Below are 14,976 nucleotides of genomic sequence, written 5' to 3'. Positions count from 1 at the left end.
AGGCGATATTTTTCAATGGATCTTCATGAAAATTGGTCAGAATGTTGACCTTGAAGATATCTAGGTAAACTTTGAAACTGGGTCACATGGGGTTAAAAACTAGGTCAGTAGATCTAAAAATAGAAAAACCTTGTGACCTCTCTAGAGGCCATATTTTTCATGAGATCTTCATGAATATTGGTCAGAATGTTCATCTTGATGATATCTAAGTCAGATTCGAAACTGGGTCACGTGGGGTCAAAAACTAGGTCAGTAGGTCTAAAAATAGAAAAAACCTTGTGACCTCTCTAGAGGCCATATTTCTCAATGGATCTTCATGAAAATTGGTGAGAATGTTCAGCTTGATGATATCTAAGTCAGGTTCGTAACTGGGTCATGTGCAGTCAAAAACTAGGTCAGTAGGTCGAAAAATAGAAAAACCTTGTGACCTCTCTAGAGGCCATATTTTTCACGAGATCTTCATGAAAATTGGTGAGAATGTTCACCTTGATGATATCTAGGTCAAGTTTAAAAGTGGGTCACGTGCCTTCAAAAACTAGGTCATTAGGTCAAATAATAGAAAAACCTTGTGACCTCTCTAGAGGCCATATTTTTCAATGTATCTTCATAAAAATTGGTCAGAATTTTTTATCTTGATGATATCTAGGTCACATGTGCTCAAAAACTAGGTCACTATGTCAAATAATAGAAATAACGATGTCATACTCAGTTGAACACTGGGTCATGTGGAGATAGGTGAGCGATTCAGGACCATCATGGTCCTCTTGTTTATCTAAATGAATACACCTTAGCAGCTTCTAATGAGATTGGTTTGAAACGTTATTTATGTCTTCCATGGTAAGAAATAGTCATATTAGATAACTCTTGATATAACATTTATCGATATGAATACTTTACTAATATATTGTTGTATAGGCTTGTACTCTGTATCTTCTACATGCATATACCAATGCATGATTACCTACCCTGATTTTAATAAAAATGGATATATCTCGGTAAATATTTATAGAACTCATTTGAAATTTCATTATTGTCTTTAGTTGGACTGAGGCAATTAGGGTAGATAGCTATGGACTGATTTATTTCAAATTACCTCCCTTTGTTTCAAATTAAAATGGGTGTATCTCAGTAACCAATGAGGATACTGATTTGAAATGTTATTTGTGCAATCAGATGGCCTCGGACAATCAGGGTAGATAACTTCTGACTGAATTTATGACAACTTACTTCCCTTTATTTTATGTAAACAAATATATCTCAGCACCGTCTAATGAGATTGGTTTTAAATGTTATTTAAGTCTTCCAGGGTAAGGAAATGTCATGTTAGTACAAAAATGCAGCATTTGAGCTTAGGACCCTCAAACTTGGTATGGAAATTGGCCCTGACTAGGTCAAAAGGGACTGTTACAAGAAAATGTTTATCCTGATGATATTTAATGTGTATGTCTATGTGCTCTATGTCAAAACTTGATCATATCATTTTGAGCAATGGTACTCAGGTGAGCGATACGGGGCCATCATGGCCCTCTTGTTTGGTTGTTCTACGATAGAAAAAATACTCTTGAGATTGAAGAATCCAAAATAATATTACTCTTGTGATTGAAGAATCCAAAATAAAATTACTCTTGTGATTGAAGAATCCAAAGTAATGGTTTTGTCTGCCATTTAGAATAGGATCTATAAGCCTTTGCAGTTTTTGCAGTGGCTTTTCGGGCCTGAGGCATCAGTGTAAGTTCTCCATAAAAATTCCATCAAAATTATCAGATTAAATCTTGCCTTTCATCAGTTTGAAAAGTTTGCTGAGAAGCAATTAATTCAAACTTGGTGTTTTAACCTTGGACACAAGTTAATACAGTTTCATGTATTAATAAAAGTATCCAGGAAATTCAATGATTATAAAATTGTAGATTTATTCACTGGTCTGTTGCATAAATGAAATTTTGTTTAAAATGACTTTTAATTCGTCAGATATGTCAGAAAGTAAAATCTATTTTATGAAATTTGTAGGACAGCTTGCAAGGAAGATTGGCCTCAAGGTTCTTGAGATGGGTGGCAGTGCTGTAATTGGGTAAGGCTTGGTTCAGCTACTGTCTTGATATCTTGATATAATGATAGAAGTATGGAGAATCGGTCAACATTTCATAAAAAGTCAGTAAACATTTCCATGAGAATAAGTTAGAATTTACTTGAGGATAGGTTGAAATGTCTTTGAGAATCAGTCAAAATTTCTTTGAAAATCTGTCAAAATTACCTTGAATTACTCAGTAAAGTTTTATATGAGATTCAGACATGCATAAACTTAGCCAGAGCAGCCAGAGTAGCCAGAACTAACCCTAACCCTAACCCTTCTGGCTACTCTGGCTTTTCTGGGTGCTCTGGCTAAATTCCCAACAATGAGATTCAGTTGAACTTCATGTGAGAATAAATTACCTCGAATTACTCAGTAAAATCTTATGTGAGATTCAGTCCAAATTTATGTGAGAATTAATCAGAATTTTCTTGAAAATCTGTCAAAATTACCTTAAATTAGACAGTAAAATCTTATGTGAGATTCAGTCAAACTTTATGCGAGAATAAATCAAAAGTTTCTTCAGGGTCAAAATTTATGTCAGAATTAGTTCCTCGAAATCTGTCAAAATTACCTTAAATTTCCAGTAAAATCTTATGTGAGATTCAGTCTAAATTTATGTGAAAATTGATCAACATTTTCTTGAGGGTCAAAATTCATGTGAGATTAAATCAAAATTTGTTAGGATCCTTCAAAACTTTTAAGCTGTTTAATCAGTATGAGACTAGGTTAGTCATTGTTTATTTTGATTTAAATCAGATGTATCACTTAGGGCTAAAATTTTTCAGAAACAGCTTATTCTTTGAAATTACTGGACTTGTTGATTTTGTGTAGTTGAAATATCATTTGACATCCATATATAATAGATAGGAATGGCAATTCTGTCAACCATATTGTATATTACTCTCAATATAGCTTATAATTTTAGCTGTTATGAAAACAGAATTAGTTAGTGGTGAAATCTTTTGTATAATTTACTGTCGGAAGTAATTTGGTTATTCAGATTGCATAATGCACTTTAATGAATCATACGTATCTACTTCTGAATTATTGGTAGTAACAATCGTTTTCATCTTATTTGTGCCATTTTTACCTTTCAGTTACAAACAATGTTTTGACCTGGAAGGAGAGTCTGGTATAGTTATAAGGGGTATTGGTACTGCTGTTACATTAATAAAGCTGCGTGATCCCCAGGTATCCCCACTGGGGGCCTCTCCATTGAAAGAGTAAGCTTCTTTACCGTATTCTGTTTTAAGTATGAAAGGTGGAAACAATGAGCCATGATCTGTCTCTGTGTTGAAGTGATTACATTGTTACTTGATAAGACAGCCATTAGGTTTAGGAGTTTCTTTATGTAGAGTATGTTACTTGACGTCATTCATATCGGTAGAAACTTTGGGAGGACAGGCAGTTTCAATTAGACATCACAATAAAAGCTAAGCTCTTCTCAAAAAAGGTCAAGATGAATATTTTCAGCTGCAGTTTTAAATGATTATAGTACCATATATACCCACCTATAAGGTGAATTGCTCATAAGATGGGGTCCTTATTTGGACCAGAATCAACAGAACAGGACTCTCTTATAGGACAGGTTCTAGCTTATTCAATATTGACCAAAAGTTTTTCTTGAGTTCTTAGCATCAAAAATTGAAATCGGCTGTATTTCTTTTTTCAAGCTCACCTGTCACTAAGTGACAAGGTGAGCTTTTGTGATCGCGCAGCGTCCGTCGTCAGTCATCCGTGCGTGCGTGCGTCCGTGCTTAAACTTTCGCTTGTGACCACTGTAGAGGTCACATTTTTCATGGGATCTTTATGAAAATTGGTCAGAATGTTCACCTTAATGATATCTAGGTCAAGTTCGAAACTGGGTCACGTGCGGTCAAAAACTAGGTCAGTAGGTCTAAAAATAGAAAAACCTTGTGACCTCTCTAGAGGCCATATATTTCACAAGATCTTCATGAAAATTGGTCAGAATGTTCACCTTGATGATATCTAGGTCAAGTTTGAAACTGGGTCACGTGCCATCAAAAACTAGGTCAGTAGGTCAAATAATAGAAAAACCTTGTGACCTCTAAAGGCCATATTTTTCATGGGATCGGTATGAAAGTTGGTCTGAATGTTCATCTTGATGATATCTAGGTCAAGTTTGAAACTGGGTCATGTGCATTCAAAAACTAGGTCACTAGGTCTAATAATAGAAAAACCTTGTGACCTCTCTAGAGGCCATACTTGTGAATGGATCTTCATTGTTGAGAATGTTCATCTTGATGATATCTAGGTCAAGTTCGAAAGTGGGTCATGTGTCTTCAAAAAGTAGGTCAGTAGGTCAAATAATGAAAAAACCTTGTGACCACTCTAGAGGCCATATTTTTCATGAGAGCTTCATGAAATTTGGTCAGAATGTTCATCTTGATGATATCTAGTTAAAATTAGAAACTGGGTCATGTGCGGTCCAAAACTAGGTCAGGAGGTCTAAAAATAGAAAAACCTTGTGACCTCTCTAGAGGCCATATTTCTCATGGGATCTTCATGAAAGTTGGTCTCAATGTTTATCTTGATGATATCTAGGTCAAGTTTGAAACTGGGCCACGTGCGGTCAAAAACTAGGTCAGTAGGTCAAATAATAGAAAAACCTTGTGACCTCTCTAGAGGCCATATTTTTCATGGGATCTGCATGAAAATTGGTCAGAATGATCAACTGGATGATATCAAGATTAAACTTGAAACTGGGTCACGTGCGGTCCAAAACTAGGTCATTAGGTCAAATAATAGAAAAACCTTGTGACCTCTTTAGAGGTCATATTTTTCATGGGTCTGCATGAAAATTGGTTAGAATGTTCATCTTGATGATATCTAGGTCAAGTTCAAAACTGGGTCACGTGCGGTTAAAAAATAGGTCACTAGGTCACTAGGTCAAATAATAGAAAAACCTTGTGACCTCTGTAGAGGCAATATTTTTCATGGGATCTGCATGAAAATTGGTCAGAATGTTCAATTGGATGATATCAAGATTAAGTTTGAAACTGGGTCATGTGCGGTCCAAAACTAGGTCATTAGGTCAGATAATAGAAAAACCTTGTGACCTCTTTAGAGGTAATATTTTTCATGGGATCTGCATGAAAATTGGTTAGAATGTTCATCTTGATGCTATCTAGGTCAAGTTCAAAACTGGGTCACGTGCGGTTAAAAACTAGGTCACTAGGTCAAATAATAGAAAAACCTTGTGACATCTGTAGAGGCCATATTTTTCATGGGATCTGCATGAACATTAGTCAGAATGTTCACCTTGATGATATCTAGATCAAGTTTAAAACTGGGTCATGTGCGATCAAAAAATAGGTCAGTAGGTCAAATAATAGAAAAACCTTGTGACCACTCTAGAGGCCATATTTTTCATGGGATCTGTATGAAAATTGGTCTGAATGTTCATCTTGATGATATCTAGGTCAAGTTTGAAACCGGGTCAACTGTGGTCAAAAACTAGGTCACTAAGTCTAAACATAGAAAACCCTTTGGACCTCTCTAGAGGCCATATTTTCCAATTGATCTTCATGAAAATTGGTGAGAATGTTCACCTTGATGATATCTAGGTCAAGTTCAAAACTGGGTCACGTGCGGTCAAAAACTAGGTCAGTAGATCTAAAAATAGAAAAACCTTGTGACCTCTCTGGAGGCCATATTTTTCATGAGATCTTCATGAAAATTGGTGAGAATGTTCACCTTGATGATATCTAGGTCAAGTACAAAACTGGGTCACATGCCTTTCAAAAACAAGGTCATTATGTCAAATAATAGAAATACCTTGTGACCTCTCTAGAGGCCATATATTTCAGTGGATCTTCATGAAAATTGGTCAGAATAAACAACATCATACTCAGTTCATGTGGGGACAGGTGAGCGATTCAGGACCATCATGGTCCTCTTGTTTAAAAAAACATCTTACAGTTGAGAAAATATGGTATGAAAATTGATTTTAGTTAAACTGAATCTAAATGCCTTTCAAAGGGCTTCTTGCAAGTTTTTGGAATACATATTCTGCAAAAAATCGGCAAACAGAAGCTTAAACAAAATCATGAATTATTGTATTCATTTCTATGTCAGAACAAATCATGACTTTTTTGTTTGAACACTGTGTATAGGAGGAAAACTCATACATTGCTTTCACTATAGAGAAAACAGAAATATTGTAAACACAGAAACACTTGACATATGCTGTAAAATCCATCAATCATTATAAAATGGAATATCTTTAGGAAAGTATTAAAAAAACAAAAAAACAATTTTGACTATTAATTGTATTAGGGCTTTTTGTACAGTGTTACAGTATTGATTTTAACAAAATTTTCAGCTTATTCTTTCAAAGTATTGGTGCTACAAATTTAGCAAGGTAAAGGGGAGGTTTGGAAACTTAGAAATATTGTTACATTAAATGGCACCTTTTATGCTAAATTTTGGTTACAACTGCTCTAAATTCGCCAGTCACTCTTCTTGTATTTGACGCATATAATTTATTTTTAAGCCTATTTATTGTAATATCTATTTTCAATGTAATTCCTTAGATAAATGAAGAAAACAAATGCTTTTGAACTTTGGTTACATTTAATTTTACAAGTACCGAGAATTTGTTGAAGGATTTTACGGTATATACCAGTAAACAACAGTAATAGTGTTAAAAAGCTGCACTTAGATATATCGCATCTGTCTTGCTTGAAAATTGTAGGAGTACAGTTAGTTTTAATTGTCAATAACTGGAGACAGAATTTTTTGTGTCACTTTTATTTCACAAATTTTAAAATAGCCAACAATTGCATTTCCATGAGTTTGCCTTTCACAGCCATGAATGATGTTTGCACAGCCCACTGGTTAAAATTTTACACAAGTTTTAAATTTGTGAGTGAACACTGTCTGGAAATATTTGTTAAAACAGTCAGGAATATGACCCAATTATCTACAGTATATTGAGAACAAATCCTATTGCTAGCACTTTGTCCAGCGTTCTAGATGAGATCTTTAAGGGTAAATGTTTGTGCTGTATAACAAGAAAACAATGGCAGGTTTTGGCAGCAGTATCTTAAACACTTCTACCATTCTTTTTAATGTTTTGTGATTTCTTTTTTTTTTTTCCTTACCTTGAACTATTAGGGTCATAAGAAAGCCCGTTACAACTAAATCTTTTTAGATGTGCTTTAAGCTTCAGTAAGGTATTGTGTTCTTGAAAAATGTATTAAATCATATACCCCATGTTTTCTGACACCTGATGAAATATGATTATTGTGTAGAAGTATAGGGTGTAGATGGCAATGTACACCACATATTCACTGTCTGCCTACCTGGATATTTCGGTAGATGGCCAGGTACACCACATATTCACTGTCTGCCTACCAGGTTATCTCGGTAGATGGCCAGGCATACCACATGTTCACTGTCTGTCTAACTGGTTATCTCGGTAGATGGTCAGGCACACCACATGGTCACTGTCTGCCTACCTGGTTATCTCAGTAGATGGCAATGTACACAACATGGTCACTGTCTGCCTACCTGGTTATCTCAGTAGATGGCCAGGCACACCACATGTTCACTGTCTGCCTACCTGGTTATCTCGGTAGATGGCCAGGCACACCACATGTTCACTGTCTGCCTACCTGGTTATCTCGGTAGATGGCAATGTACACCACATGTTCCATTGTCTGCCTTCCTGGTTATCTCAGTAGTTGGCAATGTACACCACATATTCACTGTCTCCCTACCTATTGTTTTTAGCTCACCTGAGTCAAAGGCTGATAGTGAGCTTTTGTGACCACTCAATGTCTGTCGTCCGTAGTGTGTTGTAAGTTGTGTGTCCGTCAACATTTTCTAAAAAAATATTCTTCTTGAAAACCACTGGGCAGAATTACACCAAACTTCAAAGGAATGATCCTTGGGTGGCCCCCTTTCAAAATTGTTCAAAGAATTGAATTCCATGCAGAACTCTGGTTGCCATGGCAACCAAAAGGAAAAACTTTAAAAATCTTCTTGTCCAAAACCTCGTGGCGTAGAGCCTTGATATTTGGCATGTGACATCATCTAATGGTCCTATTTGAAGCTTGTTCAAATTGTGCTCCTTGGGTGAAAAAAGACCCCGCCTGGGGGGTCCCAAGTTTTACAAAGACTTGTATAGGAAAAAACTTTAAAAATCTGCTTATCTGAAACCACAAGACCTAGGCCTTTGATATTTGATATGAAGCATTGGCTTGTGGTCCTCTACCAAGAATGTTCAAATTATCACCCTGGGGTGAAAAGAGGCCCTGCCCTGGGGGGTTTCTAGTATTACAACTACTTATATAGGAAAAAACTTTAAAAATCTTTTTGCCTAAAACTGCAAGCATAGGCTTTTGATATTTGGTATGTTACATTGCCTAGTGTTCCTCTACCAGAATTGTTCAAATTTCGCCCCTGGGGTGAAAAGAGGCCCTGCCCTGGGGTTCCCAAGACTACCATAGACTTATATAGGAAATTAAAAAAATAAAATCTTATTGTCTGAAAGTCTAAGGCCTAGAACAAGATTGTTCATATTATACCCCTGGGGTGAAGAGAAGCCCCGCACTGGGGGTCACTTGTTATATAGGGAAAATACTTCAAAAATTATCAGATCATATTTTCTAGACTGTTAGGTTATAATTACCTGATGACCCCAAGTGATTAGGGGTCACCTGACTGTGACCTTGACCTACTGACCTTCTTTCTTGTTTTTTAAGATACAACCCTGAAATTTGGATGACATGTACAGTTTGGCACACCGATCTTAAAACTGGCTTTCAGTGACCATGAATGTGACTACTGACCTACTTTCGTAATATTTAAGCATCAAATTGATATTTGAAACATGTAGCTCATATTACTCAGGTGAGCTATCCAGGGTCATCATGACCCTCTTGTTTGTTTTTGGTTTATGGCAATTTACAGCACATTTTTCAGTGTCTGCCTAGATCTACCTAGTTATCTCTGTAGATGGCAATGTACACCACAGGTTCACTGTCTGCCTACCTGTTTTTTTTTAGCTCACATGTCACAAAGTGACAGTGTGAGCTTTTGTAATCGCGCAGCGTCCGTCGTCCGTCCGTCCGTGCGTCCGTACGTAAACTTTTGCTTGTGACCACTCTAGAGGTCACATTTTTCATGGGATCTTTATGAAAGTTGGTCAGAATGTTCATCTTGATGATATCTAGGTCAAGTTCGAAACTGGGTCAACTGCGGTCAAAAACTAGGTCAGTAGATCTAAAAATAGAAAAACCTTGTGACCTCCCTAGAGGCCATATTTTTCAATGGATCTTCATGAAAATTAGTCAGAATGTTCACCTTGGTGAAATCTAGGTCAAGTTCGAAACTGGGTCACGTTGCTTCAAAACCTAGGTCAGTAGGTCTAAAAATAGAAAAACCTTGTGACCTCTCTAGAGGCCATATTTTTCATGGGATCTGTATGAAAATTGGTCTGAATGTTCATCTTGATGATATCTAGGTCAAGTTCAAAACTGGGTCACGTGCTGTCCAAAACTAGGTCAGTAGGTCTAAAAATAGAAAAACCTTGTGACCTCTCTAGAGGCCATATTTTTCAATGGATCTTCATGAAAATTGGTCAGAATGTTCATCTTGATGATATCTAGATCAAGTTTGAAACTGGGTCAGGTGCGGTCAAAAACTAGGTCAGTAGATCTAAAAATAGAAAAACCTTGTGACCTCCCTAGAGGCCATATTTTTCAATGGATCTTCATGAAAATTGGTCAGAATGTTCATCTTGATGATATCTAGGTCAAGTTCGAAACTGGGTCACGTGCTTTCAAAAACTAGGTCAGTAGGTCTAAAAATAGAAAAACTTTGTGACCTCTCTAGAGGCCATATCTTTCAATGGATCTTCATAAAAATTAGTCAGAATGTTCACCTTGATGATATCTAGGTCAAGTTCGAAACTGGGTCACGTGCGATCCAAAACTAGGTCATTAGGTCTAAAAATAGAAAAACCTTGTGACCTCTCTAGAGGCCATATTTTTCCATGGATCTTCATGAAAGTTGGTCTGAGTGTTCACTTTGATGATATCTAGGTCAAGTTCGAAAGTGGGTCACATGCGGTCAAAAACTAGGTCATTAGGTCTAAAAATAGAAAAACCTTGTGACCTCTCTAGAGGCCTTATTTTTCAATGGATCTTCATGAAAATTAGTCAGAATGTTCACCTTGATGATATCTTGGTCAAGTTCGAAAGTGGATGACGTGTGGTCAAAAACTAGGTCATTAGGTCTAAAAATAGAAAAACCTTGTGACCTTTCTAAAGGCCATACTTTTCATGAGATCTTCATGAAAATTGGTCAGAATGTTCACCTTGATGATATCTAGGTCAAGTTCGAAACTGGGTCACCTGCCTTTAAAAACTAGGTCCTTAGGTCAATTAATAGAAAAACCTTGTGACCTCTCTAGAGGCCGTACTTTTCATGAGATCTTCATGAAAATTGGTGAGAATGTTCACCTTGATGGTATCTAGGTCAAGTTCGAAACTGGGTCAAGTGCCTTCAAAAACTAGGTCATTAGGTCAGATAATAGAAAAACCTTGTGACCTCTCTAGAGGCCATATTTTCCAATGGATCTTCATGAAACTTGGTCAGAATTTTTATCTCGATATCTAGGTCAAGTTCAAAATTGGGTCACATGAGCTGAAATACTAGGTCACTATGTCAAATAATAGAAAAAAACGACGTCATACTCAGTTCAAAACTGGGTCATGTGGGGACAGGTGAGCGATTCAGGACCATCTTGGTCCTCTTGTTTGTATATTGCAGTGTTCACCACATTTTCACAGTCTGCTTAACTGGTAATCTCAGTAGATGGCCAGATACATGACATGTTCATTGTCTGTCTAACTGGTTATCTCTGTAGATGACAATGCACACCACATGTTCACTGTCTGCCTAGCCGATTATCTCTGCAGATGGCAATGTACACCACATGTTCACTGTCTGCCTACCTCTTTAGGATACACCGTATATTCATTGTCTGCCTACTTTGTTATCTCTGTAGATGGCCTGGTACACCATTTTTTCACTGTCTGCCTACTGATTTATTTTGGTAGATCGCAATGTACACTACATTTTCACTGTCAGATTAACTGGTTATCTTGGTAGATTGCCAGGTACATGTACATCACATGAATTCTGTCTGCCTACCTGGTTCTATCACTAAATGGAAAGGTAAACCACATGTTCACTGTCTGCCTACCTCTTTAAGGTACACTGCATTTTCACTATCTGCCTACCTGGTTATCTCAGTAGATGGCAGTTAAGTGTACACTACATGTTCAGTGTTTGCCTGCCGCTGTAAGGTACACCACATGTTCACTGTTTGCCTACCTGTTGACAACAAAGTTATAAATGAAGTGATTGAAAGGCCTATCCTAAATCTTCATTACGATAATACACATTAAACAAACAAACCTGTCCAGCTTCTTCTATTTATAAAAGACCTGGGTAATACAATGTAGTGTAGGACCAGCCAAAAGCAAAGGTAGAGGAGTAGTGAGCAATGTGGCGTTCATCTTTTTTAATTAAAGGTTTTGCTATTATCTTTTTTTTGCAATATTTCAGTCATTTTACATCTTTATTTTGCCTTCAAAATTTTTTGGAGTTCCCAAAGATTTGCCTTTGTCTGTATGTCTATCCATCTAGATGTCCCTCCATCCATCCATCCATCTGAAGTTGGGTATATCTCAAAAGGTATTTTATCTGTTGCGTCATCAAACATGATAGGATTGTTATTCCGCATCTGAAGTTGTGCATCAGGAGTTTTTGTATTGGATTTCACACAGCATGACCAGAGTTATGACACTTGCTATTTAATAACATAAAGATTTATGTTGCATTTGTCTCAAAAAAGTATTTTATCTATAGTCGTGAAGCATTTTAGGAATGTTGTTCAGCACCTGGGATTTGTTTTATCTTTTATTCAGCCAGACCAGAGTTATGCTCTTGACTTAGTCATAAATATGCATAAATGGCCTTAAGTTCATGTGAAACATAATTTATGTGAAAAAGTATTTGACCTAGGGCCATGAAACCATATAGGAATACTATTCAGGATGTGAAGCTGTGCATCAGGGGTTTGCTAGGATTTCGCTTTGCAAGACCAGAGTTGTGACCCTTAACTTAGTCAAAAATATGCATAAAGGGCCTAAAAGTTTGTGTTGCACATTCCTCAAAAAGTATTTGACCTAGAATAATGAAACAACATAGGGAGATATTAAGCAACAGAAGTTGTGTATCTTGGGTTTCATTTAGGATGTGTCCCCCCAGAATAGTTTACTATTTAATTTGTAGCATCTATAACCCCACCTCCAAGGACTCACACCTTCAACCCAAGGTAATAATCAATGTCTACTTGGTCATACATAATCAACATGTGGAATAATTACTATACAGTGACAATAGGTACGGGCAAAAGTGTCAGTGAAGATTGCAAAAAAAAACCATATACGAGGTGGTCAGATTTTGGTGGAGTAGCGAACACCTACATGAAATCCACTTGACTTTCACTTCCTGTGATTATGTTATTAACAAGAATACTCCATTTTACTCTCTGTTACTGAATATACACCATGGGGTACACCACAAGTCTAGATTATAGTTATATGGGTAAGATATTATTAGTGTAATCTTTTTGCTGTGAAGAGCAGTCAGAATTCATCAATATGACATGTTTTATTATACAAGGAAGTATATAGTGATCTTTTCTTTTATTTTTATTAGTTAATTACAAAGAAGGATAAGATGTCAGTTGATCAGTCAAGATATTTAGACTATAAAAGCTGTTTTGTGACAGTATGAAATTTTCTGAAAAATCGTCCTGTTTGGGACTAGCAGCACTTCGGTGTCTTGAATTAAAAAAAAAAATATGCTATTCATGTACCTTCTTCACTGACATTTAGATGAAACTAGTGAAAAAAAATATTGTAATTTATGAAGCATAAGTTGAAATAAGTAGAAATATTGGAACTATAATTATTACGCTGTTGATAAGTACAGTTACGTCCAAATCCATTTTAAAACATTAGTGATAATATATCATTTATATGCCAAAAACTTTATGGAAATGTGTGTAGCCTAGATTCTGACTTTGTTTCTGGAAAAAGACTTACCGTCCAAAAGCTTAACAAAAGTTTTATTTTCTTTCTAAATGGCTTTACTGACTGAATTCTTTTAGAACACATGTTTTATTTTTAGAGTTCTGACTGTATTTCCAGTTTAGATATGTATTGAATTGTGGTGAATTTTGTGCATGTTGTAATACGTTAGTTCTCCTGAAATAATAATCATCACATGTAATCATCACAGATGTTCATCATGTATAATCATCTTTTCTTATCTTTTCCTTTTTGTTAACATTTTTTCCAAAACATTTTGTGAATTATGTGTGTGAATAGTTATTTCAGAACAAGAGGGGTTAAAATACACGAACTTCTCCTAGATTTTATTAGGTTAACACATAATTTTTAGGATGTGTTTAGGAGAGATTCCCAGAGATTTTACAAGTGATGTACAGTAAAACACCGCTCGCTTGAGGTTGCAAGGGGATGAGCAAAATGCTCGAGTTATCCATGGTTTCGAGCGACCCGAACATTGACCAACATAAGTAGGAAATAGAATTTTGTTTTACCAATTGTCATCGGGATCATTTGCATAGTAAACAGTGATGCGTAATAATAACATACTTGTGACATTTAAAGCAAAATGGAAATTACAAACGTTATCTATGATAGATGTTTCAATATGTAATTTGTAAATGGCACATATGAAGAAACAACTAATACTTTTTATTTTCATTTATCAACAAGTGCATATTAAAATTATCGTCTCAATTTTATGAAAAGTGTATATCATTTCCTTTATTTGCATGCAAACAACTGCTGATTATAATACTAAGATTTCATAACGATCAATAATTGATTACTTAAAACTTCTTTTCTGCGGGATCGAGAATATCCCACAGAAAAGAAGTTTTAAGTAATCAATAATTGATCGATATTTGATCAATAGAACTTTTCTTCAACCTTTTATCAATAATTAATCTCATTAATCAGATCAAATATACCGACAAACAAACATTAGGATAGTCGTGGAATAGACCACACAACTCTCACAGCGTGTGAAATATTTTAATTAACTGATACATTTTGACCACCGAAGGTGTGAAAAAATTTGACACAATCATCTGCTTGAGTTTGCCAGAAGAAGCAAATAGTAAATTAATACACAGGGATCAGGTGTCATGCTCGAGCGATCGAGTTATCGATGCTCGTCCCAGCCATGGTAATTTCACATAGAAAAAAGAAGGAAATCGGCCGGGACCACATAAATTGCTCGAGCAAGCCCGGGTACTCGAGTCGTCGATGCTCGAGTGAGCGGTGTTTCACTGTACATTAATAATTGCTAGGCAAAAGTAGACTAAATCTTTTTCACTATATATTCTACATAAAATGTATAGTGTGATTAGTGCTGTCATGTGTAGCTTGAATCATGACATAAAAAATCTTACCTGGTTTTGACGATGCATGCACCCTACTTTTCTTATCATTTTAAAACTGATTTAAAATGATGAGAAAAGTAGCGTGCATGCATCGTCAAAGACAGATTGTGTCTGTCACATTTGTTTATTTCAGAACTACTTTATAATTAAAATGCAGTAACCTGGAACTACTACTCATACTGAAGTTAATTTTTACTTCATCAGTCTTACGTCTCATTTTTAGCTCATCTGATTTTTTGAAAAAAAATGATGAGTTATTGTCATCACTTGAGCGGTTGTCGGCGTCGGCGTCGGCGTCGGCGTTGCCTGGTTAAGTTTTATGTTTAGGTCAGCTTTTCTCCTAAACTATCAAAGCTATTGCTTTGAA

At 36.1% G+C, this 14,976-nt stretch overlaps 1 protein-coding gene across 2 annotated transcripts in view; it reads left to right on the top strand.

The window, feature by feature from the left end:
• LOC123536130 (C2 domain-containing protein 5-like) overlaps positions 1–14,976 on the top strand; it is an 84,450-nt gene that overhangs the window by 17,618 nt on the left and 51,856 nt on the right. For both annotated transcript variants that reach the window (XM_045318965.2, XM_045318966.2), the window contains exons 7-8: positions 2,008–2,068; positions 3,169–3,294. In XM_045318965.2, the coding sequence (XP_045174900.2) occupies positions 2,008–2,068; positions 3,169–3,294 (187 nt within the window). The remainder of the gene's footprint in view (positions 1–2,007; positions 2,069–3,168; positions 3,295–14,976) is intronic.

The sequence above is a fragment of the Mercenaria mercenaria genome, chromosome 17 (assembly GCF_021730395.1).
Source record: "Mercenaria mercenaria strain notata chromosome 17, MADL_Memer_1, whole genome shotgun sequence".
NCBI classification, from domain to species: Eukaryota; Metazoa; Mollusca; class Bivalvia; order Venerida; family Veneridae; genus Mercenaria; species Mercenaria mercenaria.
Note: the sequence above shows the minus strand (reverse complement) of the source record. Positions and strands in the feature narration are given on the sequence as shown.